We start from the raw sequence: 20,411 nt of genomic DNA on the forward strand, positions 1-20,411 counted from the left end.
GTCCTTCAGAAAGCTAAATAAGTGTGTACTAACATCATTTGAAATTTTGAAAAGTGAATTCCCTTGTACCCCAAATTCCTTATGCTTTCTTTCATCTTTATCCTTTCTCTCTCATACTTTTGGCATTCAAGTACCACGTGTTCAACAGATTCAATACTGTCACAAAATTCACATCTTCCTGATTATTTATGCTTATCTAAGATATGTAAGCACTTATTTAACCCACAATGTCCAATCCTTAACCTAGTGAAAATTATGTCTTCCCTTCGATTCCTTCCAGCAATCTTCTCTTGATTGCAAACTCTTTAGGACTGCACTACAGTCTGAGCAAATTACAACTTTATCTGGTCTTGTTTCTTCTATCCACTGTAGAGCCAACCAGATACCATCAACTCCACTGTAAATACAGATACTTGGTCAGACAGTCTCTTCTGTACCTTGACTCCAAATGCTGCCCCCGTTTTCCCAGATTGAGGATCCTTACACCCATCTGTGTAACTATCCAGATACCCATTAAACTCCTTATTCAGATGATTATAAAACACTTCAAATAAATCCACCTCCTCTCTACTCTTTAAGTGACTATATAATATCTGCAGGTCCACTAAAGGTTCCACTTTACTATAACTTTCTGTATATGACCTGCCCATGTTAACCTAGCATCAAAAACTATTCCCCAAAACCTAAAGGACTCTGCTTTCTCCAGAACATGTCCATATAATTTAAGATTAATCTCTTCCTCTATCTTTTTCCTTGTAAAGAAAACCACTTGAGTTTTTTCCTCTGAAAATCTAAAACCCCATCTCATTGAGCATCGTTACCTGTTCTATTGCTTCCTGGACCTTACTTACTGTATAATTTATGTTTCTTCCCCTCTTCCACAAGGCCCCATCATCTGCAAACAGTGATCTTCCAATCACAGTCCCTACATCTGAAAAAACATATTTGTGACCCTGGACGACAAAACCAGTCTTAAGTGTCAATTTTTCAAAATTGAGATTTATACATCATCTGAAAGCTGAATAAGTGAGCTTTCCATTGATGTGTGGCTTGTTAGGAACGGACAATATTTGGCTGAGATACAACTATTTGAAAATCTTGAATCTGAGGGTGCAAAAAAATCTAAATACTGAGAAAATCGCCTTTAAAACTGTCCAAACGAAGTTCTGAGCAATGCATATTACTGATCAGAAATTAAGTTTTGATACATTTACGGTAAGAAATTTACAAAATATCTTCATGGAAAATGATCTTTACTTAATATCCTAATGATTTGTGGTATAAAAGAAAAATCGATCATTTTGAATGTATTTTTGGCTATTGATACAAATATACCCCAGCGACTTAAGACTGGTTTTGTGGTCCAGGGTCACAATTTATCATGATGATAAAGAGCAGTGGACTAATAACACTACCCTGAGGGCTTCCATTTTCTACCAAATAACTACCAGATAATTCTTTCTCAATTCTCACCCGAACAGAGCGTCCGCAGGAAATCCTTTAGACCCTCCCTCCTACTCCCAAAAGATGTAACTTAATCAACAGTCCCTCTTTCCACATCATATCATATGTTTCTCAACATCAAGGAAGACTGCCACCACTGAGGATTTCCTTATTTCATCTTCCAGGCACAATACTGGATCCATTGTCTCTCTCCCCTTCCTGAATCCACTTTGATATGAATCAATTAATTCCCCTTTCTCCAAAAAAATAGACCAGTCTGTCTGTTACCATACGTTCCATAATTTTTCCTATATGGGATGTCAACGCAATTGGTCTATAGTTAGTAGGTTTTGCAGGATCTTTCCCTGGTTTCCTAATAGGAACTACAACTGCTTCCTTCCAACTTTTTGGAAGTTGTCCTTCCTCCCAAACTCTATTATATCATCTAAGCAGTCTTCCTAATGCAATGCAATAAAAATTAAAATAAAAGCCCTATTCCTATCTCTTACTACTTCTCTACATTCCTCTGTCCACCAAGGAACCGCTTTCCTTCTTCTTACTCCCGAACTCTTAATAGTTTCGTCTGTCGCCCCTTTAATAATTTCCTGGACACTACTGTATTCTCTATCAATATCTATACCTCCCCATCTAACATTTCCTCACATAGCTCCTTACATTTTTCCCAATTTGGCTAAACGTCTGGTGCATACGGCACACTTAACTGGAAACACTTCAGGAGTGTCGAAGTCGTCGTCGGATTGGTTGACAGTGTTGCCAACTAATTTTCAGAAAAAGTTGCTAAAGGAAGGTGGATTTGCTGCTAAAAGTTGCTAAATGACGTCATTGCGTAATCACGACGCAAAATTGTCACATCAAATCTCAACAAAAAATATATTTTATATATGTTAATTTAAATTTGTTTGTAAAATAATACGCATAATTTGAAAATATAAATAACTGTATTTTAAATACACTGAATTATTGAAGACTTACACAATTATGAATTATTACAATTTAATTTTTTTAATAGCTAGTAAACTAGTACTACACATTCTCAACAATTATGCTTTAAGCAGTGTATTAGTTAGTATGCTACACTCTAAAGTCTGTAAAAATAGGGCACAATCTACTATGTTAAAATAAAATAATTTTCCGTATTGGTTTTTTACCTGCATTTTAAATTACGCATTGTGTTTTCGGGTTACATGATTACAATGGATAATATCCTGGACAATTACTATAGTGTCTTTTCCATTTTTCTGACAGTCTGATCAACAATTGTAGGTAAGCTACTAACAAAGTGCATCATAAATTAACTATTATTATTATTATTATTATTATTATTAAATTTAACAATTGCAAACAGCAGCTAACTCAGTTCACGTGACTTGTGTACTGCTAGGCATCTTTGGTTTCCTCTTTTTGTGTAATTTGGATGGAAAAGGTGTGCTTTTTGATTGTCTGAGTCACTTAACAAAAATTGCTAAAAGTTGCCAAATAAATTTTAAAACTGGCATTTAATGGAGTTTATGTATTAGATAAAAAATGCAATAACGTCTTTATCAGAAATGCCCTTTCTTCAACTCCAGGATGCCCCTCTAAAGCACAATCTAAATGGAGGATCTGTTATCCGGACTCTGATTTGAATAACTTATGGACCTTCCTCACAGATTTTTTATTCCATGTAAAATTAAAGAACTACATTTCAAAATTGTTCACAGATACTACCCTTCTAATTTATTCTTAAGCAGATTTTTTGAGAATATATCTTCATTGTGTTCATTTTGTAATACTGCTGAAGAATCTATTCTACATCTGTTTTATCATTGCCCATTCTCTAAGTCTTTTTGGTCAGAAGTTACCGTGTTAATTTCTCTCTGTTGTAACAAAATGCTAGAAATGACAGAATCTATAATTTTCCTGTCATATTTTCATTCTAAAGACAGCAATCTTGAACATACTGTATTACTGCTTTGTCTTCTGGGTAAATTTCACCTTCATAAAGCCAGAACTATTCATTGTAAACCTAACTTTAGAATGTTTTCTTCTGATGTAAATTATTTTTTCACTTCTTTTAAGAATGTGTCCAAACCTTTGAATTCAAAGGCTTCTAAAACTTTTAACATTCTTGAAAATGTTGTAAGGTATTTGTAAAAAATCTTCAATTTTTCATTTTTTTTATTTTATTTTTTTATTTTTTTATTATGCTGCTTTGTGTAGCCCTTATATCTACTTGTGGTGATGTCCGTATGCCCCTTGTTAAGTTTCAAATATTGTAATGGTTTGAAATGCAATAAAAAAAAAAAAATAAAAAAAAATAAAAAAGAATTTGTTGCTAGGCAACACTGTGAATTATACAGGATTTCCGGGCGACGTGTGTCGCGTTCTTTAACGTTCCGCCTGGAAACAAAGATGCCGTGGCGCCAAAACCCCTCGCGAAAGAAGAAGGCCGTCGTGCTTACAACTGTGACGATGAGCGCTTATCAGGATCAAATAAACGCTAGATTTTCAAAAGTATGTGAAATATTTTAAATTCGCGTCATAGAATCTTCAAAATACGTGGCAACATTTCCACGCCCCGAAACGTGACGCTGAACGAAACGAACTGTGATTGGTTGCCTTGGCCAGGTCTGGCGACGCGAGAACAGCTGTACAACTCGGAAAAACTAAGCAAATTACAACACAACTTAATACGGTCTTTTTTTATTGCGTTAATTTAGAGGAGACGTGGCTTTGATTAATTTAGCATGATATATTCAAGAAAATCAATTATTTTTGTAGCCTAAATAAATGCTGTATTTTCTGTATTATATTCATCACCTTTCTACCCATCAAATAATCTGAATCTAATCACAGTCTCCACAAAAAAATATTAAACATTAAGTATGTTCAACATCAAAACAACATATTAGAATGATTTCTGAAGGATCACGTGACCCTGAAAACTGGAGTAATGATGCTGAAAATGTAGGCCTATATATATTATGGAATAGATAAACGTCAGTAAGTTTAAAATGTAGCACTAGTTAAAGCATATCATTTCTAAAAAATTATAAATAAATCGACAAATGTAAATGTAATGTAGTGTAATGTAAAAGTAGTGCTGTTTCCAGATTAACTGTGTTGCTGTGTTTACTACAGCAGCCTTTTCTTTATGTGTTCATTTGTGTGTGTGTGTGTGTGACCTACATTACGAAACCAAAAATGGCTTCACAATGTAAGAAAATCTGACTTCACCTACATTGAGACTCGAATTCGAAACATTTACTGAAAATGTAAACAAGCAGAAAGGTTTCTATGAGGACTGGAGGATAGACAATATTATTAGCTCAGTATAAAAACCATAAAGTTAATGGAAACTCCTGGTAATGTGCGGGTACCATCATTTGTGTGTGTGTGTGTATTTTGACTCAAAGACTTAATTCATTGCAGTTATTATGTGTCACGCTCTGTGCACGAACTACTATTTGGACTCTGTCCTTGAGCATGCATTTGATACTCTTGCCTTTGAATACAGAGTTCATGTTGTGAAATCCCCTGATTTTTGTTCTCTTGGTTCAAAGTGTCTGTGCATCAGTGCACGTCTTTGTCTTCATCGTGCAGCAAGATTATCAATGGCCTGACTGCTCAAACCCTTTCATCAGACCACGTCTTGTCTGTCTGCCAAAATTATTTCATTTACTGCTGCTGATGTAAATCTGCCCCACCAGCACTCATTTTCTGTGTTTGTGACTGATGTCAATGGCAATCAGACAAGTTTGTTAACCACACTCATCCAGCACACACACACACACACAGACATGTTTGTTTTTGTGAATTGTGGGGACATCCCATAGGCATAATGGTTTTTATACTGTACAAACCGTATTTTCTATGGCCCTACACCAACCCTACACCTAAACCTACCCCTTACAGGAAACTTATTTGTGCATTTTTACATTCTCAAAAAAACTCCTTCTGTATGATTTATAAGCCTTTTGAAAAATGGGGACATGGGGCAATGCCCTCATAAGTCACCTTCTCCTTGTAATACTTATGTCATACCCATGTCATTATACAAATTTGTGTCCTCATATGTCACAAAAACGCGCACACACACACACACACACACACACAGACACACACACACACACACACAGAGAGAGACAGTGTAGAGAGAGTAATTATTGGGGTATGGTGTTTCACCTTTAGTGCATAATTTTCATAAAGTGCCACATCTGAGGGTGTTCTCCTACTGAAAATGTTTTGAGGGTATGTGTCTGAGTTTAAAAAACACAGCATGCATTTTATAGTTTAAAAGCATCAATTGAGTACACCCTGTGTCAACCTTACACATCTGTTGGCCTTGTATTATGTCATATCTCTGTGGTCAGGATCTATAATAGCATAGTGTTATTTTTCATAAAGAGAATTATTGTCACTGTGTTTTCTTGCAGTGGGACGTTACACTTTCTCTACCAGAAGTGTGGCTTTCACAGAAAGGTTGAAAACTGAACATACTTGTGTATGATAATGCGGAAACTGAAGAAACCTGAAAATCAACTCTTATCTCTGATCTCAGATCTCAAGCTTCCAGCCCTGTGCTTCACACTTGATTCAGTGCTTTCCAAAGATTTTGATAACTTATTTTAAATATGTGTAACTCTAAGGCCAGGGATGGCTGTATTATAGAACTTTTGGAGTTAAAACCCTTCTTCCAAAGTCCACATACGCAGATATTCTCCCACACCCGTCCAATATCCCAGCCAATGGCGTTCCTGGAGGCAGAGCACGCCCGTTCGCATCACTTTAGTCCAGCCTCTGCGCTCGGATAAATACAGACTCGCTCGAACCGTTCGGTCTCGGTTCACTATTGAGGAGAGGCCACTTCATCTGTAGTTTATAGTGCTACTTGCCTTAAGACCAGTCAAGTAAGTATGGTTTTTAAAGTTTTAAATCGTTTATTTTTTTGTCACTATCATCGCATCTACCACATTAGTATTAATTAGTATTTATTTAGAAGTGTAAAGTAATACAAAACCTACCTGTTTTAAAACGTGAACACGTAGAACTGAATTCACAAACTGCAGATGTGTCAATGCAATGATTTCGCTAAATATTCAGGTTCTGCTCTTTAATGCAAGTTATAAATCACTGTAAGAATGGTGATACAGTTGGTTTGATTTAGCAAATTATCTACTGCGTGAATTCAGGCACTGCATTTTGCAGTTTTCATATAAGTAAAGCATTTTCGTTTACTGCGAAATAAGGAGGCAATCTTCTGAGTGCATAAAAGAGACACTTTTGTACAGTTCTTAACGATATTGCACAAATGTGCTAAACGTTTTGCACATATTTGCAAGGAAAACTGCACAATCCTCAAGTTTAGCAGATGACTGAACCCTGGACTTGTTTGTTCAGTGGGAGGAGCCAGTGTGTTTCTCTGGACTAAAGTTCAACAGTCAGGGCAAATATTTGCACATAGCAGTGAATAACCCAGTGCTGAGAATAATAAGAGTTCTGTAAACGACAGATTTTGGTATATTTTGCAAATAATTTTTCTTCTGCTCTTTTCCCAGCATGACACATCAGTTTCCAGCTCTCTCTACGGAGCAGAAGAAGGAGCTTGCCACCATTGCCCAGCGCATTGTGGCTACTGGAAAAGGCATTTTGGCTGCAGATGAGTCCACAGGTAAGAATGTGTGGTGTTTTGCATGGAATAGAGTACCAACTATATGCATATATTAATTGATCAACAGTAAGCAATAAAAAGATGTTGCTGAATAGGTACTATAATTGTTTTTTTTTAAAGTGTTGTCTTATTTTATGTCCTCTAACAGCTTTTTGTTAGTATTTTTGAAGACGTCATGGTAAGCTTGCATTCCGGATGTTCTTAGATGTGTGTTTCATGTTTTAGGCACCATGGCAAAGCGTTTTCAGAAGATAAACGTGGAGAACACTGAAGAGAACCGTCGCAGCTTTCGCGACCTCCTCTTCTCTGTAGACAATTCAGTCTCTGAATATATTGGTGGTGTCATCTTTTTCCATGAAACACTGTACCAGAAATCAGCCCAGGGAGTTCCGTTTCCAAAAGTCATCAAGGACAAGGGCATCGTAGTTGGTATCAAGGTGAGGTTTAGCTATACTCTTGAAGATTATTTCTATAACTTAATGTAAATGCTTGATATTGCCCTATAGATAACCAAAGCACTGCTTGAATACTGTAGAAGCCTTCTTTCTTTCTGTATACAAACACATGGTCCTTTCACTAGTTTTGCCATGTAATGTTATAATTAAAAGTATTAATTGTGCTTTGTGCCTGAAGGTGGACAAAGGCACAGCAGGACTGGGTGGTACAGATGGAGAGACAACCACACAGGGTAAATGTGTGAATGTAAATATTTACTTAAAGGGTTAGCTCTTCCAAAAATTCTGTCATTAATTACTCACCCTCATGTCGTTCCAAACCCGCAAGATCTTCGGAACACAAATTAAGATATTTTTGATGAAATCTGAGAGCTCTCTGACCCTGCATAGACAGCACTGTAACCTAAATGTTCCCAGACCCAGAAACGTAGCAAGGACATCTTGAAGGTCCATGTGACATTAGTGGCTCAACTTCAATTTTGCGCAGCTACAAGAATACTTTTTGTTTGCAAAGAAAACAAAAAATAACAATTTATTCAACAATTCTTCTCCCACGAGTTACCATCTTCTGCCATTTTGGAGAGTACTACGATGCATGCGCACGCTTTCCCCTGAACGTAATCAGCGTTATTTACGTTCAGGAAGAAGCGCAGAGAGCTCTCAGATTTTATCAGAAATATCTTAATTTGTGTTCTGAAGATGAACAGAGGTCTTACGGGTTTGGAACAACATGAGGGTGAGTAATTAATGACAGAATTTTCATTTTGGGGTGAACTATCCCTTTAAATATATGCTAACATGACAGTAATCTGTCCTGACTTGTATCCGTTTTAAAGGAAGCTATTTTTGCTTGATCCATTTCACTCAGGATTGGACGGTCTGTCTGAACGCTGTGCCCAATACAAGAAGGATGGTTGTGACTTCGTCAAGTGGCGTTGTGTGCTTAAGATCGCTGACAGCTGCCCCTCTGCTCTTGCAATTGCTGAAAACGCTAATGTTCTTGCCAGATATGCCAGCATTTGCCAACAGGTATGTTTATCAGAATGTGCTCGGTTTATGGGATCCTATTTATTGTCCATAAACAGTCTTTTATATGACTCTAAACAATTGATAGCATGCCAGTAATTTGTTTATATTCTTCTTCACAAACTGTCCACAAGATCCTTTTTTCTCATGAACTCGTTTTCCTGTAGAATGGCCTGGTGCCTATCGTAGAGCCTGAAATCCTCCCAGACGGAGATCATGATCTGCAACGGTGCCAGTATGCCACTGAGAAGGTAAGATTCCTCCCAGAATAACCAATAAAAGCAGAGCAAAGCCAAATTATCCATCAAAAATAATTGCCAACAAATTGCATCCAAAGGTCCTGGCAGCTGTGTACAAGGCTCTCTCTGACCACCATGTGTATCTGGAGGGAACTCTGCTCAAACCAAACATGGTAACCGCTGGACACTCCTGTACCAAGAAGTACACTCCTCAGGAGGTTGCCATGGCAACAGTTACTGCTCTCAGACGCACCGTGCCAGCTGCTGTACCAGGTAAGACAGTTCTCCACTGGTCCTCAGAGGATGGTGTCCATTTTGAGTGCTCTTCAAACATTCAACATCTCTCTTCTGGTTCTCAGGAATCTGCTTCCTCTCTGGTGGTCAAAGTGAGGAGGAGGCCTCTCTGAATCTGAACGCCATGAACCAGCTTCCTCTGCAGAGACCCTGGAAGCTGAGCTTCTCTTATGGCCGTGCTCTTCAGGCCTCGGCTCTTGCTGCATGGAAGGGACAAGCAGCAAACAAGAAGGCTGCACAGGACGCCTTCGTCACACGTGCCAAGGTAATCAATGACGTTATGATTCAAGCTAAAAATACTGCATGTGGGCAATCAAGTCACTATAGTGCAACTTTTCAAAACTTCTAAATTATATTGTGCTTTATTGTGTTGTCAGTTTATAGGCATACTATATCAGCTGAAGCTGCATATATTGAGGATTTTTGTTTTTTCCCCTTCAGATCAATAGTCTTGCATCAAAAGGTGAATACAAACCCTCAGGTCAGGCTAACCAAGCATCTTCACAGTCCCTCTTTACTGCCAGCTATGTCTACTAAACTCAACAACAAACGACAGCAACTTGTGTTGGACAGTACAAAATTTACATGCAAAGGATATTCAAGATGACATGACAACATGTGTACACGTGTTAATTGTACAAATTAAATATGTTCATGCAGTTCTACCAAGAATGACTCAACTAGACTCTGGATTAGTTTTCTTTTCATGCATATGCACCAACCTATGCTTTTCATTTAGAAATAAATGATAAAATGCCTGCTTTATTTGAGTTGATTTCTTGTGTAAACATTAAGAGGAGAGTTGAGATTTGTTAGCCATTTACAGCGCTTAGACTAGCACTTAGAATTCTTTACTAAGAATTAACTTGGTTGTCAAGGTATAAAACTTGAAAGTGATATGCTTTTGTATCTGATATCAGCTGGTTCGCTTGACTAAGTCCTACACAGCAAGGTGCTAAAGGGTGAGTTAGAGTAAAGTTAATTGAAGAGCACCAAAATGTCATGAAGATTTTTCTGTCTTGCTTCATCTTCTGCTGTCCTTCCCCACATATTCCTATTCTGATAGGGAAAAGACAAACCATACATGTTACACGTTGCCAGTTATGGGTTATTAAACATTCAACTTGTTAATGCAATCAATCAGAACAATAAAAAGCAGAATATGTTTTCATAATGAACAATATGATGATAATAACAATATACCTCTGGGTTGGCGCCATATTCAAGAAGTTTGGACACCATGTTCTTGTCCCTCTTCTCCACTGCTGCATGTAAAGCGGTCTGTCCATTATAATCACCCTGGTTCATGTTTGCACCAGCTAAGTACCATGCTTGCAAAAGCTGACAGTCTTTAGTCAGAACCGCCCTAAATGAGAGAAGACAGCTGAATGCAAATGTCTACAACAGACTTGAGAAGTTCAATTTTAGTTTGAAACACTGACTTGATGAGTTCCATCCCAACTCGCACAGGATTTAGACTCACTGTGGCTCCTTCCACTATCAAAATCTTGATCACGTCAAAGTGCCTGGCATATATAAGGCAATGGTGTAAAAAATCAATTATATATATTCCAATAATTAAATCTGGCTGCTCAAAATCACTTACTTGTTTCTTATGGCAAGATGCAGAGGCGTGCAACCAAAGCGGTTTATCAACTGGCATGCTGCTCCAATAGACAGTAAATATTTAACCATATCAGTTCTGCCCTTTTCACAAGCTCTATGCATGACAGTGTTGCCATCATAATCTCCAGCATTTATATCCATCTGAAGAAAAGATGAGGTATTTAAAGCATGGATTAGGAATTATATAACTGGCCACATGAAAGAGTAGAAAAATAGTCAAATGCACTCTACATCTAATATGCATGATCGTTCATACTGTGACAAGAATCTCTTGCAAAGACAGCAAGTCGTTGTTGTCTATGCATCTGCAGGCGAATGAGGGCAGCAACAAGGTCACAATTGCATTGACATCCTGGGTAAAAAAAAAAGTCACATTTGACCATTTGACGTTACATCACTTCAATCACTTATTATTATTCAAAAATAATAATAAAAAAGAAAATAGAGGATGCCAGACTTGTAAGCTCACTTCAAAGGTCTTGTATTTGAGCCAGCCGAGACTGAGCACCTCGCCCACGATGCAGAGGAACTGCCGGTCTCGCGTTTTAGCGCCCAGTTTCGTTAATGGGAGAAACAACGGATCGTATGGTTCCTCTCGTTTCTCTTTTGTCTCATCTATGAATGTAGTTATACGTCAAGGTAGGTTTAAGATTAAAAAAATACATGATTTGAACACAATGCCATCATTACTTTTAAATAGATTATAATTACATGCTATTTTATGGCAAAATGGTCATATATGTTGAATTGTGATAAACAATTTTTTTTACTTACAGTACATTTTGAAGATATTTTAATCCTGTAAAGCAGTGCTGAGGTGTAATGACCGTTAAAATTACCTCAAAGTTCCCGCTCCTGACGCGCGCGTTTATTTGCGCATGCGCCTAGCTTCTTTGATGAGAAAAACCCCAGCGAAGATAAAAATGTTGCATAAATTATAGTAATTTCTCGAAAAAATTATTTTAATTGTCAGACAAGTTATCTTACAATATGGCTGCAAAACCACAAAGCTCCCAATCTAGGAGATAAAAATGTATATGTTGCGCACTACTGCTATACTATTTCTCATATGTAATAAGTAATAGTATTGTTTAAATTCACTTACATTTTAATTTGTAAGAAATTCGTTTTTCTCCAGTGTAAGTTCACCTGTGTGTTTCAGGCAGACAATGACAATACATAATCAAATCAATCTTTATTGGCAATTGGACATGAACAACCCATCTACCCTACCAAAATACACATGCATGCGTAGTTTCTAAGCAAGTCTTTCCACAATTACAATTAAACACATATTTGGAGAATAATTTCCAACAGGAACGGATGTTGGTGTACTTTAAAGTGAAACTAAAAGACCAGAGGGCCTTTCAAAGATCCCACTCATTGGTTAACCTGCTATTGATCCTGTGAAACCTGAGACTTTGTGCATGGGGAACATTAACAAAATGTACTTTTAACAATTTCCTGCTTTGAAAATTGTGCTCAAAACGACTCTACAGATTACTTACAATGAATTTGGAAATTCTATTAATGTAAGACTTATGTAAAACTAGTCTATATATATGAAAGATCCATATTAATCCGTTTTGCAGCAGAAGAAAACTGACACAAGACATTTACATCACAAAACGAGGGTATCAAAGCAGGGTAATTACAAATTTTAACAAAAAAACCTCCAGTCCATGTAATAAAACTGTGCGAGATTTGAATCTACCCTGAGATCCAAAACAAAAACTGCTTTAAGTTTGCTATTTAACCTTTAGTCACAAAACAGCACTAAATGCAGCATGACCTTATTAATTACAATATCTGATATTGTTTACATAACACAACATACCATTAGTAAAAAAAAAAAAAAAAAAATTGCTCCAAATTTAGGCATATCCATCAAAATTCAATCTTGCATACTTGTCCTAAAAGGACTTTGGTCATACACAGAATGTTTTATTTGATGAAAGATGTTGATAAGAAGTCCATAGTAAGTCAGTATAATATTTACTGTTGAAGTGTAAACTAATGTGATTTTCAACACCAGCCTGACACCAAAGAACACCGCCATGTCTTTCTAAGTCTGCACATCCACAGACTTTGTATAAAGAGCAGTATTGCTATAAATGCTACAACTTTTTTTAACATGTTGCCTCAAACTGAGGATGTCAGTCAAAAAATATCACATTAACATAAATGCAAGTTGTCACAGATTTCACAGGTGCAAAAGCAAGGCATCGGAGAGTGTTCTCTACAACTACCTATACACAATCTATCTAAAAATAATGACCTAAATGGGTGCCCTTGTTCAAAAAAACCAACAATGAATAATTCATTTTGTTAACACACTACAAGGCAGAAGCTCCTTTGAGATCGATATGGAGTCGTGTTGGTTCGTTTTACACTACTGAAAAGAACCCAGTTAAATAAATGCCAAACTATCAACCCTTTTAAAAACATCAACAAAAAAGAAATCCCTCGTCACAATAGTCCGTTTAGCGACTCCATTGTGATTTTGAACAATCAGTTCAGTGAAGGTCTTGCAGGCCAGTTGAGGGCGAGGACATACTGTCAATGAGATTCACTTGCATGGAACAAGGGCTGAAGGATTGACGCCCTTTGACAAATGGTGTCAATGTGAAATTCGCCCAGCCTACAATGGCGCCGCAACTTTACGTCCCAAAACTTATGTGGAGCTCCCATCACATTATGTAAACCTTCTCAGCCTGGGAAAAGTTGAAAACCTCTTTGGTCCTGGGGCATACCACCTTGTCATCTTGACGAATGGACAAGAGAGACTGAAAACCAGAGGCAAGGGAATGTTAATACACAGGAAATATATAGAATTTCAAATGGCATACACTGGTAGTGTGTATATATATATATATATATATACACACACACAGAGTACTGAAGAGCAGAACACAAAACTAGCTTCAAAACTCACATTGTATCCATAAACATAGCCATTAGGCAGCATCATGGGTGGGTTGTTCTCATTCATGACCTCGCCAGAGATTTTGCACACCAGCCTTGAGTTTGCACAGTGGGCCATGGGAAGAGGTTGAGCCAATTTGTTCAGAGACTTACTGCAGACAGGGCAGTCTGGGTTTTTGGAAGTGCCATCTTCTTTGTAACACTGCCTGTAAACTTGGAATTAAGGTTAACAACTACTCAACAACTTGATTTAAGAACCATTAACAGTCATTTCAAATAATGACCCTTGTTTCTATTGTCACTGTATGTTGAAATCTCCCATTACTCAAAATCCCGAGTTTCATAAATGATCTGTTGGACATGCAAACTGAAAACCCTAAGGATGGTGAATGTTCTTCTGCAGAGAGGATACGGGGTTTTGATGGCAGACAGCCCTGCCTGCAGGGTAATGGTAAACACGGAGTTGTTCCCCAGCTGGTGTAATCTGTAGTTGTCATATCTGAACTGCTGGATCAGCATTTTCCAGCGAGCTGGATCCAAAAGATCCTGGGAGGAAAGACAAGAAATGTTATGGACCACTGAACTTGTACCTGCTACGATGGCATATTCAGAAACAATTAATGATCAATATCAAAACAGTTCCTTGGAGTGGTAGACACATTTCAGATAATATAGAAATAGACATGCAATTTACCTTATACGGTGAAATGTGCGTGTCTGAGGGAAAGGCCAGCATGCCCATCACTTGCCGTACCTCGTCCAACTGGCCTCCTTCTGCTTGGCTGAAGTGTTTGCGTGCATGTCTAAAGCACATTCATTTTGATTTAATAACACCAACTATGAATTGTTTAACAATAAATTCAAGTAATTCAGAGGAACTTGGTATGGCAGTCATGTCATGCATTCAAAAAAACATCTCATACCTTACTGCGTCCATCCGTTTGTTTTGTCGAATGAGTTCAATAAATTCCTGGATCCTTAAACTGAACTCCAAACAGCTCTGGAAACAGGGACATATTTCAACAAAACTGAATAAACTTTACCTTTTAAATTGCATCGTTTTCAGGCAATGACAAAATGAAAAATGAAATATAACCACAATGTGGCTCCATAATGACAGTTAAAACAAGTACATATTTGAAAACTGCAAGTGAGAGAAAAACAAATCCAGTTGAACCCAGTGTCTTACTTTCATTTTCCGTAAGCGAGACTTGTTATCATGGCACCAAGCCAGACAGGTAGCCGTTTCCTGACGCTCGAGAGATTCTTCAACTTCTTTTGCAGTAAGAAACATTTCTATGTTGACCAAATCCTACAAAGACAAAACATCACATGACAAACAGCGCAAGCATCTTATTTGCTGCACAGAAAAAGTGGAGACGCACCTCAATCCCGCTTTGTCTGGCTAGCTTGACTGCGGTGTTGTAGTAGCCACAGCGTAGTAAGTGCTCCACCATCATGCGGTCCATGCGTTTCTTCTTCCAAACATTAACACTGGCTGGCTGATCACTGCTATGCTCCTTCAGGTGCTCTATGCGCCGCTTGCATAACTTGGCGCTCTCATCTTCTGCTTGGATAGACTCAGCTGCCTATCAGATACGAAACCATTTCACTCTTTAGCGAAAATGGTACAAATGTGGTAAAATTGAATCTATTCAACATGATGCCTCAGCATACCTTTCTCTTGAGGGCACTGAGCTTCTCAACCACTCCATCCAGGAGAGAGACTACGGTATCCACCACTGGAAAGCTACTGAGCGTTTTCTCCAGCTCCGCCACCACCATCGTTACGTGACTGGTCTCCCGGTCGATATTCTTTTGAGCTGCTCGGAAGCGCTTGTTCAAGGTTTCATAAGGAACCTGTTGAGGTAAGCAACAGCATTTCATTAAAAGGCACAGTTTCGGTAAGCTCAGTAATATCATTCTTCATGGTGTGGGTTCACAAAGCACTTCATCCATCATTACATTCACTCGTCAGGGTCCAGGGAATCATTACTGATAGTTCACCCAAAAATAAAAAATGTGTTATTTACTCCCTCTCATGTCGTTCAAAACTCCTAAGGCTTTTGTTCATCTTCGAAAAATGAATGAAAATATTTTTAATGAAACCTGAGAGTTTCCCTTCACAAAAAGTGCATTCATCCGAAACTTTCAAAAAGTGAATTGAGCGGTTTCATTCAAGTTTTCTGAAGAGACATGATCATGTTAAATAATAAACAGATTATTCACGTATAAACAGTGATCAATGGCAAGACAGAGCACATCAAATATGGTAAACATGGAAATGTACTTGCTTGAGTAGTAGTAGTAGTAGCAGTAGTAGTAGTATATTTTTATTTAATGCCATGTCAGCATCTTAGGCTATTTTCATGGCAAAAACAATAAAAAGTATAACAAATACAATAAAAACCAGCAAACAAACAAACACAAGTCATATTACACAAGATTTTTTTTACATTAACATATGACAAAAATTCTACAACTTTTTCTTGTACTTGCTTGATGCATGAGAACCAATGAGGTTTGTTCTTGTGTGTCAAGCAAATACAGCTGAGCCTCCAATGATCATATTCGATTTGCTCCATATATGTGCATTAACCAATGTTTATATGTGAATACAAGTCTAAATTAAAGGGTTAGTTCACCCCAAAATGAAAATTCTGTCATTAATTACTCACCCTCATAACGTTCCAAACCCATAAGACCTTCGTTCATCTTCGGAAACACAAATTAAGATGTTTCTGATGAAATCAGAGATCTCTCTGTCCTCCCATAGACAGCAACGCAACTCAAATGTTCCCAGACCCAGAAACGTAGTAAATATATCGGTAAAATAGTCCATGTGACATCAGTGGCTCAACTTCAGTTTTGCGACGCAACAAGAATACTTTTTTTTTTGAGCAAAGAAAACAAAAATAACAATTTACTCAACCGTTCTTCTCCCCGAGTTACATCTTCCGCCATTTTGGAGAGTACCCAAGAAGGTATTTGACTTCATCAGCGTTGATTACGTTCGGGGGGAAAGCTTGCGCATGAACGTAATCCGCGTTGTTTACGCTTAGGGGAAAGCATGCGTATGCATTGTGATACTCTCTAAAATGGCGGACGATGTAACTTGGGGGAGAAGAATGGTTGAGTAAATTGTTATTTTTATTTTCTTTGCACAAAATTAAAAATAAATACTCGTAGCGTCGCAAAACTGAAAAAGTTCAGCCACTGATGTCACATGGATCGTTTTACCTTTGTATTTACTACGTTTCTGGACCAGGGAACATTTCAGTTGCATTGCTGTCTATGGGAGGGTCAGAGAGCGCTCAGATTTCATCAGAAACATCTTAATTTGTGTTCTGAAGATGAACGAAGGTCTTACAGGTTTGGAACGACATGAGGGCGAGTAATTAATGACAGAATTTTCATTTTGGGGTGAACTATCCCTTTAAATCTGTTAATCATATCAAGTGATTGTGCCTATTCAGAAGACTGCTAGATTCGTATGGATTACTTTTACCATATCTTTTGGTACTTTTTAAAGCATGAAAGTGTTGGTTGCGTTAACCTATTGAATATTAAAAATATCTTCATTTGTGTTTTGAAGACAATCAAAAGTGTTACGAGTTCAGAATGACATAAGGATGAGTAAATAATAACAGAATTAAAATTTTTCAGTAAACTATGCCTTTAAGCATTCAGTATAAATGAAAAAGTAAAGGAACAGTCACTAGCTCAATCTCATTCTAACAAGCCATCACTTTACTGCTATGCCAACTGTATTGTTGCTTTCTATTCAATAGTGTATTGATTATAGTGTTTTTAAATATTTCTTACAATTACTTAATATTAATTTCTTTTGTGTTTATATATATCTGTTTGGCATATCGTCCTCATTCATGTCCTGTGATACAAGCATTTAAATGTTCAGTGGACCCTCAGTAAGCAAATATTATCTTGACTAAAAAAAGCTTAATTTTAAAGATTCCCCAATTAGTTTTTATCTTCCACATGGCACTAATAAATGAAGTACGACATTACTACAGTAAATAGTTAGTTCCAGATGTCTAACAATGGTGCACTGTGTTCTTTCAGCTGTCCATTTGAAAGAAAAGGTCATAAAGGCGGACATGATCACTAGGCCAGGATGAGTGGCTATACCACAGCTGTGTAAGAGGCAGAGATGCATAAACCTTCAATCTTATCTCTCAGCATCCGCCAGTTTATTTTGATCAGGCCATCTGTCACCTTGCAACCAGGGCAGATTAGTAGTATCAACATTTGCAATGCTCTACTCACGTACAGATGTTTTAGAGTAGATAAACACCCTACACCAGTCAATGCTATTATTGCAGATTTAACCTTTGTTGGATTACAAGGCGCCACCTAATTTGGCAGCGAGAAGTGAAAGGTCCTCAATGCAAGCCAGAATATATGCAAACGATTGAAAAAAGCACTGATGCGTAAATGAGCAGACAACAAAATCCAACCGTACCAAATATTTCTTTCCAATTTTAAGATATCGATTTCTTCCATTATCAAACAATAGAAGACAAACTACTGCCAATACACATAAATTAAACTTACAAATGTCAAAACCTGAGTGTCAAAAAGAAAAACGCATTGCTTTACAGCTGTACACTATTAAACAATTTGCTTGTGTAAATAAATGCCAATTTTAATGATTTATGACTCTCTAAAATATTACAAGAATCAGTGCCTTCCAAAAAACAACTGGCTCATACATTTAGCTACATTTGTTTATAATTCCTTAACCTCTTTTGCACAAAAACAATACAGTGACTAGTTCATACGTTTAGATCATGATGCAATGATCAAGAAGGTACTGGAAATCATTCCCAGTGCTGCAAGACAAGCTCAGATGCAACATGCCCTTGACACAGCAGTGAAGACCATATATTATTGACATTCAGTGTGCGTGTACATAAACAGGCGTCATTTTACAGGAGATCCATGAGCTAATCGGGTTACAAAGCATTCAGCTCATCATCAAACAGTCAAAGAAATCGATTCACGTGAGCATTCATCCAAATCCAAGCTATCAATCGGGAAAAACCTGTGACGCAGAGAACAAAGGTGCTGTATGCCAACCATTAAATACTAAGCCCCTCATCGAGAACCCACACCTGAGCTATAAACGTGCTAACAGCTGCCTCTGATCAACACAACATGATGCAATATGATCCTAACATGGTGCATAAATCGCATGCATACCGAGCTCTAGTCACCCTTGACATGTGTGTGTTCCTCCAGCATTTATCTATTCTAGACACACGAAAATCATGCTGTCTGGATCAAGCCGACAGACGACAGCGTTCAAGCCGAAATCAAACGACTGACCAGTACTCGATTCTAAAGTAACGTTAGCTATAAATCCGATACGATTCGTCTTACTATCCGCGTCGTTAACGATTCTCGTCAATCTGCCTTAAACTGCATTGCTCGCTGGTTACACTAGTGGACAAACCTGTGATGGGATAAAACAGCGCCTAATAAAACTAGACTGTCGGAACGCGAGGGTGACAGGCAGCAGACTGACATTATTCGACTTTATTGCTCTCGTTTATAGATCCGTCGATATATAACTGTACAGCCGATGTCACTGCTCGACAGTTTGCGATCGCCTCGGTAAGATCTGTTTGTGTGAGACTTGTTTTGCTAAGTTATCTAGCCCTAGAGCTAACCTAGACTAACTGTCTAATGCAGTCACATACTTTCCATCTGATTTCCGTTAGACGGTCTGTTATGACGGTTATATAACGCAGACGGGATCTGTTCGACTGCACGGTTAGAGTATGGTGAAGAAAGACTTGACAGACCTTTAAAGTTGGGTATTCTTGCACCTTTAGGGCCATAGAGAGTTGAGCTGCTGTCTCCTGCACCGCCATCTTACTTTGGGGAAACTGTGGAGCGTTGTTCGTCTTCTTCTCGGCTTTGGTCTTCATGCAGCAGTGAGGCTCGACTGCTCAATACTGCCTCCTAGTGTGACGGTGCGCTTCAGGATCTCCACAAAGCGAGTCTCTTTTGTTTTTGCTTGAAAATATACAATCTTTAAATTAAAAACAACTGCTAATGCAACACGTATGAAGCATTTTCGTGATTAAAATGCCTTTTATTTCAAATGGCTACAGATATTTTTTTTTTGCATATTTACTAGTTTTGGTTTGAACATTGGTGGGGTTGAAGTGTGAACTGTTTTTAGGGAAGTCCCGGGTCATGCTCCCTTTAAGAGTTATTTATTTGTTTGTTTGCTTATATATTTATTTTTGTAAAATGGTCTTTTGTGCTATCATCCACATGCAAAGTTGGTTGATAACATAAGTGCAATAAAGTAACAGCCTACCCTGCTGAAAAAAAACCCAATAGAAACCTGCCCAAAACACAGTAGAAAATGTAATGGTTTTAATGGGAATTGTATTGGTTTTAATGGAGACTATAATGGTGTCTACTGGTATGTGATGGATTCTAGTGGTGGGATGTTAAATCCTATTGGAAAAATGCCCAAAACACACTACAAAAAGGAATTTTGTAATGGTTTTACTGGAAAAAGCTAATGGTTTATAATGGTATTTTAATGGAAACCATTGGAATTTCTGTGATGGTTTCCATTGGGCTTCTATTGTTTTTTTTTTTTTTTTGGCAGGGTAGTTAACAATTACTTGTTTACATAGGACATAAAATGTATTTTATATTATTTAGGCGCTTATAGTTTGACAGAATGGT

At 37.7% G+C, this 20,411-nt stretch overlaps 3 protein-coding genes across 4 annotated transcripts; 1 reads left to right on the top strand and 2 right to left on the bottom strand.

Annotated features, from left to right (window-relative positions):
* The first annotated feature begins 6,206 nt into the window (after positions 1–6,206).
* aldob (aldolase b, fructose-bisphosphate) lies at positions 6,207–9,893 on the top strand. Its single transcript, XM_058797995.1, has 9 exons — positions 6,207–6,353; positions 7,002–7,114; positions 7,340–7,551; positions 7,748–7,802; positions 8,438–8,598; positions 8,763–8,846; positions 8,933–9,107; positions 9,194–9,393; positions 9,570–9,893. Exons 2-9 carry the CDS (start codon positions 7,003–7,005, stop codon positions 9,663–9,665), a joined length of 1,095 nt encoding a protein of 364 aa, XP_058653978.1. The 5' UTR covers positions 6,207–6,353; position 7,002; the 3' UTR covers positions 9,666–9,893.
* On the bottom strand, positions 9,578–11,657 carry si:dkey-74k8.4 (L-asparaginase). The gene is made up of 7 exons (XM_058797996.1): positions 11,529–11,657; positions 11,224–11,369; positions 11,011–11,106; positions 10,735–10,895; positions 10,571–10,654; positions 10,332–10,494; positions 9,578–10,187 (listed from the first exon to the last, which is right to left on the bottom strand). Exons 1-7 carry the CDS (start codon positions 11,533–11,535, stop codon positions 10,107–10,109), a joined length of 738 nt encoding a protein of 245 aa, XP_058653979.1. The 5' UTR covers positions 11,536–11,657; the 3' UTR covers positions 9,578–10,106.
* Positions 11,658–11,934: 277 nt separating this feature from the next.
* On the bottom strand, positions 11,935–19,697 carry maea (macrophage erythroblast attacher, E3 ubiquitin ligase). 2 transcript variants are annotated; one of them, XM_058797993.1, is made up of 9 exons: positions 19,508–19,697; positions 15,357–15,539; positions 15,065–15,268; positions 14,869–14,991; positions 14,603–14,679; positions 14,374–14,482; positions 14,092–14,225; positions 13,690–13,885; positions 11,935–13,540 (listed from the first exon to the last, which is right to left on the bottom strand). In XM_058797993.1, the coding sequence occupies exons 1-9, from the start codon at positions 19,631–19,633 to the stop codon at positions 13,445–13,447; spliced, it is 1,248 nt and encodes a 415-aa protein (XP_058653976.1). In that variant the 5' UTR covers positions 19,634–19,697; the 3' UTR covers positions 11,935–13,444. The 2 variants fall into 2 exon arrangements, with proteins under 2 accessions (XP_058653976.1, XP_058653977.1); XM_058797994.1 differs by lacking the exon at positions 19,508–19,697 and adding an exon at positions 18,903–19,034 and having other exon boundaries at positions 11,936–13,540.
* Between the last annotated feature and the right edge of the window lie 714 nt (positions 19,698–20,411).

Source organism: Onychostoma macrolepis, chromosome 14, assembly GCF_012432095.1.
Source record: "Onychostoma macrolepis isolate SWU-2019 chromosome 14, ASM1243209v1, whole genome shotgun sequence".
NCBI lineage: Eukaryota > Metazoa > Chordata > Actinopteri > Cypriniformes > Cyprinidae > Onychostoma > Onychostoma macrolepis.

Bases quoted from the DNA above. Each gene is read 5' to 3' on its own strand.
- aldob (XM_058797995.1), top strand. From the start codon at position 7,003: ATGACACATCAGTTTCCAGCTCTCTCTACGGAGCAGAAGAAGGAGCTT. The intron at 7,803-8,437 runs GTAAATGTGTGA...CATTTCACTCAG, and splicing joins TGGAGAGACAACCACACAGG to GATTGGACGGTCTGTCTGAA. The intron at 8,847-8,932 runs GTAAGATTCCTC...TTGCATCCAAAG, and splicing joins GCCAGTATGCCACTGAGAAG to GTCCTGGCAGCTGTGTACAA.
- si:dkey-74k8.4 (XM_058797996.1), bottom strand. The intron at 10,655-10,734 runs GTAAGTGATTTT...TATATATGCCAG, and splicing joins CATCTTGCCATAAGAAACAA to GCACTTTGACGTGATCAAGA. The intron at 10,495-10,570 runs GTCAGTGTTTCA...TCTCTCATTTAG, and splicing joins GTTGGGATGGAACTCATCAA to GGCGGTTCTGACTAAAGACT.
- maea (XM_058797993.1), bottom strand. From the start codon at position 19,633: ATGAAGACCAAAGCCGAGAAGAAGACGAACAACGCTCCACAGTTTCCC. The intron at 15,540-19,507 runs GTCTGTCAAGTC...TTACCTCAACAG, and splicing joins AAGAATACCCAACTTTAAAG to GTTCCTTATGAAACCTTGAA. The intron at 14,226-14,373 runs GTAAATTGCATG...CTTTCCTCCCAG, and splicing joins CGCACATTTCACCGTATAAG to GATCTTTTGGATCCAGCTCG.